Source organism: Garra rufa, chromosome 15, assembly GCF_049309525.1.
Source record: "Garra rufa chromosome 15, GarRuf1.0, whole genome shotgun sequence".
Taxonomy (NCBI): domain Eukaryota; kingdom Metazoa; phylum Chordata; class Actinopteri; order Cypriniformes; family Cyprinidae; genus Garra; species Garra rufa.
The window spans coordinates 38,011,258-38,027,099 of record NC_133375.1 but is presented as its reverse complement, the minus strand read 5'-3'; the positions used below and the strand labels follow the sequence as shown (position 1 = coordinate 38,027,099).

The window sequence follows — 15,842 nt, the reverse complement described above, 5'->3', positions numbered from 1 at the left end:
CATTTCAGGATTTCTCTCCATATAGTGGACTTCTATGGTGCCCCTGAGTTTGAACTTCCAAAATGCAGCTTAAATGCAGCTTCAAAGGGCTCTAAATGATCCCAGGGTCTTATCTAGTGAAACAATCGGTTATTTTCTAAAAAATATTTACGGTTTATATACTTTTTAATCTCAAACGCTCCTATTGCCGAGCTAGATGAGACGAGCATTTGAGGTTAAAAAGTATATAAATTGTCATTTTTTTTTAAGGAAATAACCCATCATTTTGCTAGATAAGACCTTTTTTCCTTGGCTGGGATCATTTAGAGCCCTTTGAAGCTGCGTTTTGGAAGTTCAAACTCAGGGGCACCATAGAAGTCCATTATATGGAGAGAAATCCTGAAATGTTTTACTCAACAACAAAAAAAAAACATAATTTCCTTAGGACTAAAGAAAGAAAGACACGAACATCTTGGATGACAAGGGGGTGAGTACATTATCTGTAAATTTTTGTTCTGAAAGTGAACTAGTCCTTTAATGTGACGTGACAGGTCGCGTCACGCTGTTGATTCCAACACAGTCCTTTAGAGGGCGCTTTTTGGACGCACGCAAAGCTCCACTGTACGTAAACAAATCTGCTTCCTGTTTACGTTCGCTGAGCACTTTCACAGGCGAGAAGAACCAGCAGACATCGCAAACTGCACCTGGAAACAGGCTCCGCGTTAGTTTTGTTCACAAGCGTCGCTGTCCGTGCGCCTGCAGCCGATCCTGTCTGTTAGACAGGCCGTTTCAATGCATTTCAGAGAAGCTTTACCGCCGCGCAGATGGACGCTGTTGATCTGTTTTCAAGCTGCAGAAAGGGCGACATTGCCAGAGTGAGGTCAGACAGCTGATGGCTTCGTGTTGTTGTTTTGGTTTGAAGTTTCACATGTGGACAAATATGTACGGGTTATTTATTCTCAAGATATTTGATATGCATATATACAGAGCACACATACACGAGATACTGTATATGCATATGGAAATTAATTTGCACAGGCTACGTAACGTTAATCTCTATACTCTGATTTGTGTTAAAGCAAGTGTGCATGGCCTATAATCTACCATAATCTGTAGATAGGCTACTGTTTAGTCATAAATAAACAAATACAAACGACTATAGCTTATGCTTATCTGAAACAAATCCTATATAAACAAATATTTAAATGCAGTATCTACTCAAACTATTTTTTAGATACATGTTGTGCATATTTAAGCAAATTTAAATAGTCTGTATAGTGTGTGGATATTGCATATGCGTATTTGAACATTTGCTTGATCCCAATAGTCTTTAGATGCAGAATATGAGTATAGAAGTAAATATGCACATTGCTTAATTAAATTAAAAATAAGATATGCTTTAGTCAAATTTAATCAAATGTGCATGCATTTCATGTTATCTTAGTGAGACTGCATATATGTACACTGCCGCTCAAAAGTTTAGGATCAGTACGATTTGTAATGTTTTTTTAAAAGTCTCTTATGTTTATTAAAGTTCCATTTATTTGATCAGAAATGCAAAAAAAATAATATTATGAAATGTTATTGACAAAATTATAAGAATAAATAAACATTTTGATAATAAAGTCAAAATTAGGAGAATAAAGACTAATTATTCTGATAATAAAGTCAAAAATATGAGAATAAAGTCAAAATATTTTGATAATAAGTTTAAAATTCTGAAAATAGTCAAAATAATAATAAATTATGAAAATAAAGAACATGTTTTGAGAATAAAGTCAAAATTACAAGAATAAAGTCAAAATATTTTGATAAAGTCTAAATATTTTGACAAAGTCAAAATTACGAGAATAAAATAAAAATATTTTGATAATAAAGTTAAAATAAAGAAAATAGTTTTAGATAAAAGTAAAAAAATTATGAGGATTAAGTAAAAATATTTTGATAATATAAAAATTATGAGAATAAAGTCAGTAAGATCAGTAAGATTTTTAATGTTTTTTTTTAAAGTCTCTTATGCTTATTAAAGTTACATTTATTTGATCAGAAATGCAGAAAAAAAAATAGGAAATATTATTGACAAAATTATGAGAATAAAAATACTTTGATAATAAGTCAAAATTAGGAGAATAAAGTCAAAATATTTTAATAATAAGTTTAAAATTCTGAAAATAGTCAAAATAATAATAAATTATAAATATGAAGAAAATATTTTTAGAATAAAGTCAAAATATTTTGATAATTTACAAGAATAAAGTCTTAAATATTTTGACAAAGTCAAAATTACGAGAATAAAATAAAAATATTTTGATAATAAAGTTAAAATTATAAAAATAAACGAAATAGTTTTAGATAAAAGTAAAAATTATAAGGATAAAGTAAAAATATTTTGATAATATTAACAATTATGAGAATAAAGTCAAAGTCAGTAAGATCAGTAAGATTTTTAATGTTTTTTTTAAAGTCTCTTATGCTTATCAAATTTAAATTTATTTGATCAAGAAAATAAATATTTTGACATACTGCAATTCTAAATAACAGTTTTTTATTTTAATATATTTTAAAATCTAATTTATTTCTGTGATGCAAAGCTGAATTTTTCATCAGCCATTACTCCAGTCTTCAGTGTCACATGACCCTTCAGAAATCATTCTAATATACTGATTTATTACTTGTATTATCAATGTTGGAAACAGTTGTGCTGCTTAAAACAATTTTGCACCTGTGATACTCTTTTCAGGATTCTTTGATGAATAAAAAGTAAAAAAGCATTTATTCACAATAAAAATCTTTTTTAACAATATTAGTCTTCATTATCACTTTTTTTTATCAGTTTAACACATCCTTGCTGAATAAAAATATTAATACCTCCAAAGAGAGAAAGAAAAAAATGTACTTATCCCAAACTAAAGGTGTTTATTGTTATACAAGTTTTCTGTTTTAAAGAAATACTGTTGTTTTTAATGTTTTATTTATCATAGAATCCTGAAAAAAATCGCAGGTTCCAAAAAAATATTAAGCAGCATAACAGTTTCCAACACTGGTAATAAATCAGCATATTAGAAAGATGTCTGAAGGGTCATGTGACATTGAAGACTGGAGTAATGGTGCTGAAAATTCAGCTTTGCGTCACAGGAATCAATTATATTTTAAAGCATATTAAAATAGAAAACCACTATTTTAAATTGCATTAACATTTCAGAATATTACAGTTTTTTCTGTATTTTTAATCAAATAAACAGCCTCGATAAGCAGAAAAGTCTATTAAAAAGCATTTTATGCAGCAGTGTAAATAAACCAATTTGCATGGCCCTTGTGTATTCATATATAGATTTGCATGATCAGTGTTGTCAGTATGCATATTATGTAACAATATAACAGTCCATATAGTGTTTAAATACTGTATATGCAAATGTGAAGTAAGCATAGACTATATAACCTTTAAATAATGTCTATGCATGTTTAAGCAGTTTTGCATGGCATGTGTATTATGTAGATACTGTATGTACAGTCAATAGTCAATGCAGTGTAGAATTACGCTTTTCAAACACCTTTGGTTGGTGGATATCAGGATTGCTTTTCAGTGGCGTTTTGTTTGGCAGTAATGTTGTGAAATAGACACCCTATGCGGCCTCAAAATTAGAAGGAAAAGCATGTGAGTGTGACAGATAACATGTTGACTTGTCACTGTATTGACCCACATGTGTTCGGTTCCGAGTGGTGTTTTATTATTTTGTTGGTTGGTTGTAATGTGTCTGGTCTCTGCTTTATCTTTTGGTATGTTTCACATCTTTCCCAGATACCTGGTTGAACAAAGGGATGTAGAACTGAACATCAGAGATAAGTGGGACAGCACACCTCTGTAAGACTGCTCGCTTATTTCCTTTCATTGTCTGTAACGTCTGTTGCAATGAAGCCCCTGCTTGATATCTTTCTCTGTCTTTGTCTTCAGGTATTATGCATGTCTCTGTGGACATGAAGAGCTGGTGCAGTACCTGCTTGCCAACGGTAAATGCTATAATGAAAATTCATAGCTAAACGGGAAGTAATGATCTGTACGGCAGAGTCAGGTTTGCACCATTTTGGTACAAAATAAAACTTTTTTTAAATTAAAAAACTGACTTCTTTAGGAATAATTTCTTATTTATTTTTTTTTTTCATTAAATAGTCAGTGAACATAAATGTGCAATCTTCAGAAAACAACATTTTTAGAAACTAAGTAGATTATTTGATTTGATTTGATTTACCTTTTGTAATTAATTTATTTAATTTTACTTTTTTCCTGCCTGGGTAGCCGTTTTTAAGTTAGATTTAGTTGGTTTGGGACAAAATTTTGGCTTGCAATTAGTAATAAACTAATTTTAAAAAATTAAAGCCAAAATATATCTGCACTGCTTGTTACATTTTTCTTCTTTTTTTTTTTTTTTTTTTTTTTTTGGATCATAAAATCTTAAGTTTGTGTGCAAATGTGGTCCGGAGCTAAATATAATTAATTGCATTTTAGTGCAGTAGATTATGTAATTTATGTATGAAATCTAACAAGGTTTTTCTCTGAATTGTGAGATATAAACTCGCAGTTGAGTTATAAAGTCAGATTTGCATGACAAACTCACAGTTCTGAGAAATAAACTTGCAATTTTGAGAAATAAAGTAAAGGGTTACAAAAAAAAAATCTAAGAAAATGAAAGAAAGAAATTTTCTTTATTTCTTTATTTAATATTTTATTTACTTTTTTTGACAAATCTTGATAAGTTTCAGACATCAATTACATAATCTTTTGAATTAAAATGTGATTAATTATATTTAGCTCTGTACTACATTTGCATTTAAACTATAGTTTATAATATAATATAAAAAAAGTTTATGCCTCGCAGTTCTGACTTTATAACACAAAGTTGCAAGTTTGTATCTCACAATTCTGACTATATAACATGCAATTGTGAGTTAAGATCTAAACCCGCAATTCCAAGAACATATCTGCTTTTTCCCCTCAAAATTTGATTCTGAATTCTAAAAAAAAAAAAAAAATCTTAATTCTGAGTTTATATCATGTAGTTCTGACTTAATAAAATGTTATATCTTGCAATAACTTAATTGCATGTTTATATCTCACAATTCTGACTTTATAACACGCAATTGTGAGTTAAGTCAAAATGGAGATATAAACCCGTAATTCCAAGAACATATCTGCTTTTTACCCCTCAAAATCTGACTTCTTAACTCTCAGTTGTGAAGTTTATATCTCAAAAGGTCATTGCGATATTGCAAGAAAAAAGTCAGATTTGCGAAAAAAAACAAAAAACCTATATTTGTGAGATTTTTCACAATTGTGCGTTTATATTATGCAGTTCTGAGAAAAAGTCAGAATTGTAAGTTTGTATCTTCAAGTTTTAAGAAAATGTCAGAATTGTGAGTTTATGTCATGCAATTCTGGAAAAAAAATTGAATTATATCATGCGGTTCTGACTTAATAAAAGGTTATATCTTGCAATAACTTGAAATTGCAAGTTTTAAGTTTTAAATCTGAATTGTGAGAGAAAGTCTCAATAACATTCTTTTATTCAGTGGCGAAAAACAGGCTTCCATATCATATAAAGTGGTTCTCACTAGAAATAAAATAGATTTTGTGTACTCAAAAAAATTTTTTTTAAAGAAATGCACTGAATGTATTACTAGCATTTCTGAAAGTGCATTACGGGTTTGTGTTTGCTGTTTCAGGAGCAAAGTGTGAGGCGAACACGTTTGACGGCGAGCGCTGTCTGTACGGAGCGCTGAGCGACCCCATCCGCCGGCTGCTCAAGGAGTACAAGCGCATCACGGCGAAGGCCATGCAGAGGGACTATTACGACCAGTTCCTGCAGACGTGAGGACCACAAACACATAGAAATACAAACCACAGTCACTTTCACAAACTCACTGGTGGGGTTTTTTTTCCCCCCTTGTAGGCTTTTGGAGCAGGGAAACTACAGCGATGTGACGTTTATGGTGCACGGTGAGATGTTTAAGGCCCACCGCTGTATCTTGAGTGCCCGCTCGGAATACTTTGCCCACATGCTGGAGACCAAGTGGAAGGGGAAGAGTGCAATTACTCTGAAACATCCACTGGTAGGCGCTGTTTCGTTACACACAAATCACTTTCTCTGTGCTGATTCACAATTTGCATACTATCCTGCCTGTGAGATTAGGACTAGAGCAACCCAAATGTATAAATGATCGTTTCTTCCACAGAAATTTTTTTAAGTAATTGTGCTTGTTTCACAATTTGGAGTTTCTTTTGACTTTTTTTTTCTTAGAATTGTAAGGTATAAACATGCAATTTTGACTTCCTCTCAGTTCCAAGATTACATAGATTGTTTTTCTAATCTTGAGTTTACGTCTCAGAATATTTTTTTTCCCCCTTATATTAAATAAAAAACAAAAAAGGTTAATTGTGAAATTTTTCTCTCACAATAGATTTTTTTCCCTTCAAATTGCACCTTTATATCTTGCAATTCTGCCTTTTTGTTTCTTATAATTCTTAGTTCATAGCTCACAATTCTGACTTTTTATCTGAAAATTCTGATGTTGTTTCACAATTCTAAGTTTATGTCTCACAATTCTGACTTTTTTCTCCATGATGCAAGTTCATGTATTGGAATTCTGACTTTTTCCTCTACCGATTAAAAAAAGATTTATGTACTTTTTCCCTCGCAATTCAGACTTTTTTCAGAATTGCAAGTTTTGCATTTATATCTCATTATTCTGACATTTTCCTCACAATTCTGAGATCATAGCTCACAATTCTGACTTTTTTTTTTGTCCTCAGAATTTGAAGTTTACATCTTGCAATTCTGACTTTACAGAATAAATAAAAATTCAGACTTTTTTCTCCAAAATGCAAGTTTATTTCATGCAGTTCTAACTTCACAGGATAAAAAAGAAAAAATGTAATTATGACTTTTTATTTGACAATCCTGACTTTTTCTCACAATTGTATGTTTATATCTCAGAATACTGACTTTTTTCTTCAAAATGCATCAAAAGTTTATATATTGCAATTCTGACTTTTTGTTGAAGTTACAGAATAAAAAAATGATTAACTATTTCTCACAAGTTAGACTTTTTCTGAGAATTGCAGTTTTTGCATTTATATCTCATAATTCTGACATTTTCTCACAATTATATCTTGCAGTTCTGACTTCTTGCTTCTGCTACAGAATAAAAAATACATTTTAATTGACTTTTTCTCACAATTCAGACAGAAAAAAATAAATTTTGCATGTATTTCTCATAATTCTGAGTTTTTTTCCTCAGAATTTGGAGTTTGCAACTTGCAATTATTCGCAGAACAGAATAAAATAAATGTAATTGACTTCTTACCTATTGCAAGTTTATGTCATTCTGAAATGATATCTCATTATTCTGAGATTTTCAAGAAAAAACTTTTTAACTTTTTAACTTTTTTTTTTAAGTTTTATTCCATGACATAAACTGGCTTGCATTTAAACGATATTATGTCAAAACCACCAGGGTGGCATAATATTTGCATTGCATACTTTTCCATACTTTAATATTAATATGAAAACTGGGAAATGTTCATTTTTCCTAAATAGTAAGTTATGCAACCTTCTTGTCATTTAGGATTAAACTTAAAATTGTTATATTTATTCATCTAGCAGATGCTTTTATCTAAAGCGACTTTGAAATGAGGAAAACAATAAGCGATTCATTATAAAGAGGCAAATAAACATAATACAAAGCTTAGACATAATTTAGAATAGCACAAGTTGTAACAGTAAGAGATCAAGAACAAGTAAAAGCACAGAATTTGTTTTATGTTCATCGTGTTTTCTTCCGGTGATAATGCTACTGTTCACATCTTGATCTGCTTTAATGATCTTCTCCTCAGTGTTGTGTTAAATTAAGAAGAACAGACCTTCCGCATGCTTCAAACTCTCATGATCCTAATGTTTCAAATGATAATTTTAGGTCAATCCTGCGGCATTTGGTGCAATCATGCAGTATTTCTACACTGGTGAGCATCAGACTATGACCAAGAGTTTGCAGGTGGTGTTAGTTAATCTGGTGCCAGACACTATTATTCTTCACAATGTGCTGTCTTTTTCCAGGTCGTTTGGATATAGATGTGAATTACGTGGAGGACTGCAAGCGCTTGGCGAAACAGTGCAAGATCAGTGATCTGATTGAGGAGCTGGAAGTGAAGTGCAAACAGGTTTATGAGTTTGGTGAGGAGCAGGTCTACTTTATACGACTAATTTGAAACTCATAATTTAAATTTGTTAATGTAGAGTCAGGCTGTCACTCTGAAGAATAATTAGCTATAAGCTATTGCGAGGTGTTAACAAAAAGTAGATAACTGCATTAAAGCGACACTACAGTTTTATTTTTTTTACTGCTAACCAAGGCTGTATTTATTTGATCAAAAGTAGAGGAAAAAATCTGAAATATTATTACAATTTAAAATAGCTGTTTTCTATTTGAATACCTTTTAAAATGTAATTTATCTCTGTGATCAAAGCTGACTTTTCAGCATCATTACTCCAGTCGTCAGTCTCAAATGATTCTTCAGAAATCATTCTAATATGCTGATTTGCTGCTCGAGAAACATTTCTGATTATTATTAGTATTGAAAACAGTTAATACAATTGTTCAAACCTTGATCATTTTGCTAGGAGTCTTTGATGACTAGAACGTAAAAAAAAACATTTATTTGAAATAATTTTTTGTAACATTATAAATGCCCTTATTGTCACTTTCAATCAATTTAATAAATTAAATACATCTTTGAAGAATAAAAGTAATAATTTCCATTGAACTTCTATCACTTTTGAACAATATTTATTAATTAATTTAGCATTTATTTATTTATCTATTTATGGGAGTTAATTTTTTCTGCAGTGCAACTTTTAGGATTTATTGGATTATTATTTATCTTGCCCAAAATACTGTTTAATATTACTTAATGAATCCTCATTCATTAAATAATGTTTAATGAATAAATTGTTTTTCTATTTAAATATATTTTTTAAAATGTAATTTTTTCCTGTGATTTTAAAGCTGAATTTTTTGCTTCATTACTCCAGTCACATGGTCCTTCAGAAATCATTTTAATATTCTAATTTTCTGCTCAAAAACATTTGTTATTATTGTTGTTATTATTATGTTTTTTTAGGTTTCTTTGATGAATAGAAAGTTCAGAAGAACAGCATTTGTCTGAAATAAAAAATCTTTCGTAACATTATAATTGTCTTTATCATCACTTTTGATCAATTTAAAGTATCCTTACTAAATAAAAGTATTAATTTCTAATGTCTGTTATGTATAATGTTACAAAAGCTTTGATGTTTTTTGAACATCAAATCATCATAAGAATGATTTCTGAGGGATCATGTGACACTGAAGCCTGGTGTAATGATGCTAAAAATTCAGCTTTGATCACAGGAATAAATTACATTTTAAAGTATATTCAAATATAAAGCAGTTCATTTAAATAGTAAAAATATTTCAAAATTGTACTGTTTTTGCTGTACTTTGGATCAAATAAATGAGCAGGCTTGGTGAGCAGAAGAGACTTCTTTAAAAAACATTTTAAAAATCTTACTGTTCAAAAACTTTTGTCTGGTAGTGTAGCCGTTTCATCTCAGTGAACCATCTGAACAAACTGATTTATTAAAATTAATCTTGGCTTCTCAACTCTATCTTTTTTCCCTCTGTCAGTGTCTAATAAGCCTGGGACGTGTGTGAAGGTGTTGACTCTGGATCCTCATAACTTTCAGCTGCAGGATGGAATGGCTCTTCTGGCTGACAGCGCACTTCCTGCTGAGCTGCGGGTGAGTAGATTTACACTCCAGCCCTCACTCTGAACACTTTTAGCCTTTTATCACTTGGGTGAAAATTCATACGCAAAGGGTCCATGGCTGATTGCATTTTTTATCATTATTGGATGTGTGGTTGCCTAGCAACTTAGCAACTAATATTCAATATTTAAATGCCAGTTCCTGTTGGAGCTGGAGGCTTTTCACGTGTCAATTATTTTTTTAAATGAAAGAAATTTATACTTTTATTTAGCAAGTATACATTAAATTGATCAAAAGATAGATTAGAGACATTTATAATGTTACAAACATTTCTATTTCGAATACTTTTTTTTTGTTTACTTTTCATTTATTAATGAATCTTGATTCATGTGACACTGAAGTCTGGAGTAATGATGCTGAAAATTCAGTAAATGTGTTTTTTTACTTTTAATTCATCAAAGAATCAAAGAAAAAAGAATCACAGGCTCCAAAAAAATTAAAATAAAAAAAATCCTTCATATTTCTGAAGGATCATTTGACACTGAAAACTGAAGTAAAAATAAAATCTAATAGAAATTATAAAAAAACATAAAATTACTCAAAAAAAAATAAAATATTCAAACGAAAATATCAATATAAAGCAGGAAATTAAATTTAAAAAAGTACTTAAATTACTTACAAAACTAAATAGAATATTAAAACTAATAGAAATTACAAAAGCACAACTGAAATGAAAAATAAAACGGAACAAAAATAAAAAGTAGTCAAAATGTGAATAAGTAATTGAAATAAAAAAGTACTAAAATGGCTAAAAATGAGAAAATAAAAACTAATAGAAATGATAAAAACAGATAAAATTACTAAAATGAATAAGGAAAATATAAAAATGAAATCTGTCAAAAATATATAAATTAAATATATAAATCAATGATATAAAAATAAAGCAGGAAATTAAAAAGTACTAAAATGACTTAACGGAAATATAAAAGCTAATAGAAATTACAAAAGCACATAACTGAACTTAAAAAATAAAACAGAACAAAAATAAAAACTAAGTGAAAATATGAATAAATAATTGAAATAAAATAAAATGAAAGTACTAAAAATGACTAAAATAAAAACCAATAGAAATTATAAAAGCACATAAAAAAAACTGAACTAATGGCTGAAGAAAATTCAGTGCTGCATCACAGAAATAATTTTTATTTTAAAGTAAATTACAATAGGAAACCAAAATTATAAATTGCAATAATATTTCGCAATATATGTGTATTATTGATCAAATGAATACAGCCTTGATGTGCATATAAGCATTAAAAAAAAACATTATAAATCTTACAGATCCCAAACTTTCAAAAGGCAGTGTATATTTATAAAGAAAACAGTTATTTTAAATTCCAATACTATTTCACAATTTTACTGTACTAATTGAAACTGTTGATGTTTGGTCTTTAGGTTGGATACGGTCAGCTTCCTTTCGACTTGACTGACAGTTTTCCCAGTTATCCTGACATCTGCTTGCGGGTGGAGGGCTATGACTTCCTGTGTCATAAGGTTAGTGTTTAACACTGATCACTATAATCTCTGAATGTTGTAAATGCAAATGAAGACATCAATCTAATATCAGACTCTTTGGCTATATTTTCAATTACTTAAGAGTCAGTTATTAAAATTATGGTTCTGCTTTAGTATTATGTTTGTGGTTTGATTAAAAAGGGCATTTGTGCAGATTGAATGTGTTTGTGTTTATGTGTGCAGGCGTTTTTCTGTGGTCGTAGTGATTATTTTAAGGCGTTGTTGGAGGATCATTTCAGTGAGGGTGAAACTCTGCAGTCTCATCCCAGTATTCCTGTCATCACCCTTCATGATGTGTCTCACGATTTGTTTACAAGAATCCTTTACTACATCTACAGTGATAACACTCAGGTACACACAATAAACACAACATACAATCTCTACAATTCGAGGCACGTCCGATCAGTAGAGGATTGCACGACAAATGAAAACTGTTAAAAATTTCAGTTGTTGAAATTAAGCAGAAATCTTTTTTTTTATTGTTAAATAAAAAAGCTAAATAGAAATTTAAAAACAAATAGAAAAATATGAAAGCACATAAAGTTACTGAAATGAAAAAGAAAATTGAAATAATATAAAAATGAAAACTATTAAAATATTAAAGTGTCTAATACTAATATGAAGTACTAATATGACAAAAAAAAATGAATGGAAGAATTTAGAAAAATAAAAACTAATAGAAATTATAGCACATAAAATTACAACAATTAAAAAAAAACAGAAAATATGAATAAATTAATTGAAATAAAGCAGAAATAAAATAAAATTCAAAAGTACTAAAATTACTAAAAAAAAGAAATAAAAATATAAAAGTTAATAGAAATGACAAAAGCACATAACCAAAATTAAAAATAAAAACTAGGTTAAAAATATGAATAAATGAATTGATATAAAGCAGAAATAAAATTAAATGAAATAAAAAACTCAAAAGAAAAATAAAAACTGATAGAAATTACAAAAACATGTAACTGAAATTAAAAATAAAACTTAAAACAAAAATAAAAACTAAGTGAAAATATGAATAAATTATTTGGAATAAAGCAGTAATGAATTTTTTTTTTAAAAGTGCTAAAATTACTTAGATTAAAACTTAATTATAAAAATAAAAACTAATAGAAAATATAAAAGCAGATGACAAATTTACTGAAATTAAAAATAAAACTGACAATATAAAAATTAAAACAGCAGGACTAAGGTAAATTAAATTAAAAAGTACTAAAAACCTAAATAGGAATATAAAAATTACAAAAGCAAATAACTGAAATTAAAACTGAAAATCAAAATCAAATCAAAATATGAATAAATCAATCGAAATAAAGCAAAAATTAAATTTAATTAAAAAGTACTGAAAAACTTCTAAACTAAATAAATTTAAAAACTAATAGAAATGACAAAAGCACATTACAGAATGACAGAAATTTAAAAGAGAACAGAAAATACAAAAAGTAAAACTGTCAAAATATTAATAAATTAATGTAAATTAGAGATTAAATAAAAGTACTAAAATAACTAAATAGAAATATTAAAACCAATAGAAATGACAAAAACATAACTGAAATAAAAAAAAACTGAAAATAAAAAAGTCAAAATATAAATAAATAAAGCAGAAATAAAATCAAATGAAAAAAGAACTTAAATGGCTCAAAATAAAAAATGAAATGAAGCTAAATAGAAATGTTTTAACATACATTTTCTTAACTCCTTTTTTCTAGATATGATTTCTAGATTTAGCTATGATTAGAGCACACTTTATAAGGGCATATTCTGTATTTTTATAAAAAATTTTCCTACCTGAAAACTGTCCAAGCTGACAAAGATGTCAGTCCAGTTTTTTCCACTCTCTCTTAAAGTCCCTTTAATTCAAGTCATCTTGTTTCATCATGTTCAACAGCTTGATAAGTGGACTGATCCGTCAGATGTGCTAATGAAGTCTTTGTGCTTGTTTTGCAGCTGTCTCATGAGAACGTATATGAGGTTCTGTGTGTGGCCGACATGTACCTGTTACCGGGTCTGAAGCGTCTGTGTGGCAGGACTCTGGCTATGCTGCTCAATGAGGAGAACGTGCTGCACATGTGGAAGACGGCCAAACTGTTCCGGCTCTCGCGTCTGGAGGACCAGTGCACTGAATACATGGCCAAGATCATCGAGCGGGTACGTCACAATACAGCAGCTGTGTGTTCATTCATGTTTATGCTTATTTAGATTGGTAATTAATGCACCCGGTGTTGCACTAATCAATTGAGAATTTTATTATTAGTATAGTAGTATTATTAAAAAAAAATTATTTAAATAAAAAAATTTATTATTTAATGTAAAAATAATATTTTATGCAAATATAAGTAATATTGTTTATACAAATACGTTTGTGTAAATATAAAATATTTAGTACATATGTAATTAATTAAATATATTATTATATTTTTATGATGTTATTTATAATTTTAAATATATTTTTATTAAAAAATATATTTTTAAAAATAAAATATTTAATTGAAATAATATCGAAATTTATATTAATATAATATAAATGTGATTTTAAATAATTAATTAAAATAATATTCATTAGAATTAGACTTATTTACTTCAATCTAATCCCATTTTAAATATTTAATTTTATTTTAATATGATATAAATATAATTTTAAATATTTAATTAAAATATGAGATATTATTTTATTAAAATAATATCAACATGTATGTAATATAAATATAATTTTGTCATATTGTCATATATATATGTATAATTTTAAATATTTAATTAAAATAATAAATAGAAAATGTTAGGATATTATTTCATAATATGTGATATTACTATTTATGTTTATAATATAATATACTATATTAATATAATATAAATATAATTTGTAATATAAATGTATGTTCTCTCTCTCGCTCTCTCTCTCTCTATATATAAACAATTTTAAATATTTGTTATAATATTGAAGTTTATATTAATATTTATGTAATGTAAATATAATCTTGTAAAAATATAATTAGAATGTTATTAGAAAAGAATTATACATTCAATTATATTTATATAAATGCGCACACACACAAATAGTTTTATATAATTTTATATATATATATATTTATATTACGTAAAGATTTATATAATATAATATTTTTATAATATTAGAAAATTATTTTAATAAATAGATTATTTAATAAAGATGTAATTATAGTCTTATATTAATTAAATATTTTTTTTTATATTAAAAGCATAATATACATATGATTATATAATATTTGTAAAAGTTTATATAGGTTATATAGGTATAAGTTTATATATACACAATTTTTCAAATATTTTTTAAATATGTTGTTATTTTATGTAAATGCACAAAAATTTAATATAAAATTTGTATAATTCTTGAAACAAAAATGAATTCGTAAAATTAATTGCATATATGATTGTTTAATATAAAAAGCATAATATATAAAATATAAGATTTAAAAATACATGTTTTATAGTTACATATTAAATTACATAAATATATATCTATACAACAAAGATATATTTTTCATGTAATTGAATTTTAATTTACATATTAATAATATAAAGATATAAAATATATTTTTGTAACTTTTAGAAAATATTTATAAAAAATGCATTTTATTTAAACATATTTATCTAATAAAATTAGATTAATGTCATTTCACATTTAAAACTATTTTAATGCAAAAAAAATGTTTAATTTTTTATATAGATATACATTTCCAAACAAACAAAACAAACTCTCCATCTGATGGATGAAATTAACCTAATTTTCGTCAGACTGTTCAGTTTCACTGGAAAATCCATCAAATTACAGAAGTTGCGAATGCAATATTAACTTTATTTTCAACATGAATTAAGCAATTAATGAAGTGACGTTCGTTTCAGCTGGTGGAAAGCCCAGACTTTGCTGATATGATCAGAGAGGATGCTGGGAATGTGGCCGCCAGGCAGGAAACCGACTCCATCCCGCTGGTAGACGAGATCCGGTTCCACATCGCCAGTGACGTTCAGACATACAGCGCCATCGAGGAGGCCAACCAGAAACTCAGCGCTCTGGAGCTCCTGCTGGCCACCATCGGCCTGGAGTGCTAAAAAAACAAAGAGGTCGGGAGAGATTGCTTCTGAAATGCTTTACATGCACAAATAATCCGTAGCAAATTAACAGTGACAAACCAATATGATCAATCCCAACCAAAAACACGCATATATCCAGTCAAATATTGCAGTGGCCTGTTGTGATGCAGTGCAGCTTCCTATCTTTAGTTAGTTCTGTTGATTTTTCTGAACAAAACGAGAGAGAAAAGCTTTGACATTTCGATTATTTCACCAGCAGTGAGCCTTATATATCAGAACAAGTTGATGGCGTTGATTCTTCCAGATCCATCATGACAGATGTAGCAGAATATTATCAAGCTTTATAGGAAAGCTCTAAAGTGTTGCAAAGCGAATGCAGAGTCAAAACTGTATGGTTTAGTTGTTACATCATTGAAGATG

The 15,842-nt window shown here is 28.3% G+C and overlaps 1 protein-coding gene across 1 annotated transcript; it reads left to right on the top strand.

Annotated features, from left to right (window-relative positions):
- Positions 1-616: 616 nt before the first annotated feature.
- abtb1 (ankyrin repeat and BTB (POZ) domain containing 1) lies at positions 617-15,457 on the top strand. Its single transcript, XM_073819278.1, has 12 exons — positions 617-859; positions 3,779-3,841; positions 3,932-3,987; positions 5,698-5,842; positions 5,925-6,084; positions 7,948-7,993; positions 8,088-8,204; positions 9,697-9,809; positions 11,232-11,330; positions 11,535-11,702; positions 13,302-13,502; positions 15,234-15,457. Exons 1-12 carry the CDS (start codon positions 804-806, stop codon positions 15,438-15,440), a joined length of 1,431 nt encoding a protein of 476 aa, XP_073675379.1. The 5' UTR covers positions 617-803; the 3' UTR covers positions 15,441-15,457.
- Positions 15,458-15,842: the final 385 nt, after the last annotated feature.

Excerpts from the sequence above, each read along its gene's own strand:
- abtb1 (XM_073819278.1), top strand. The coding sequence starts at position 804 with ATGGACGCTGTTGATCTGTTTTCAAGCTGCAGAAAGGGCGACATTGCC. Across the intron at positions 9,810-11,231 it reads CACTTCCTGCTGAGCTGCGG|GTTGGATACGGTCAGCTTCC; the intron begins GTGAGTAGATTT and ends TTTGGTCTTTAG. Across the intron at positions 11,703-13,301 it reads TCTACAGTGATAACACTCAG|CTGTCTCATGAGAACGTATA; the intron begins GTACACACAATA and ends CTTGTTTTGCAG.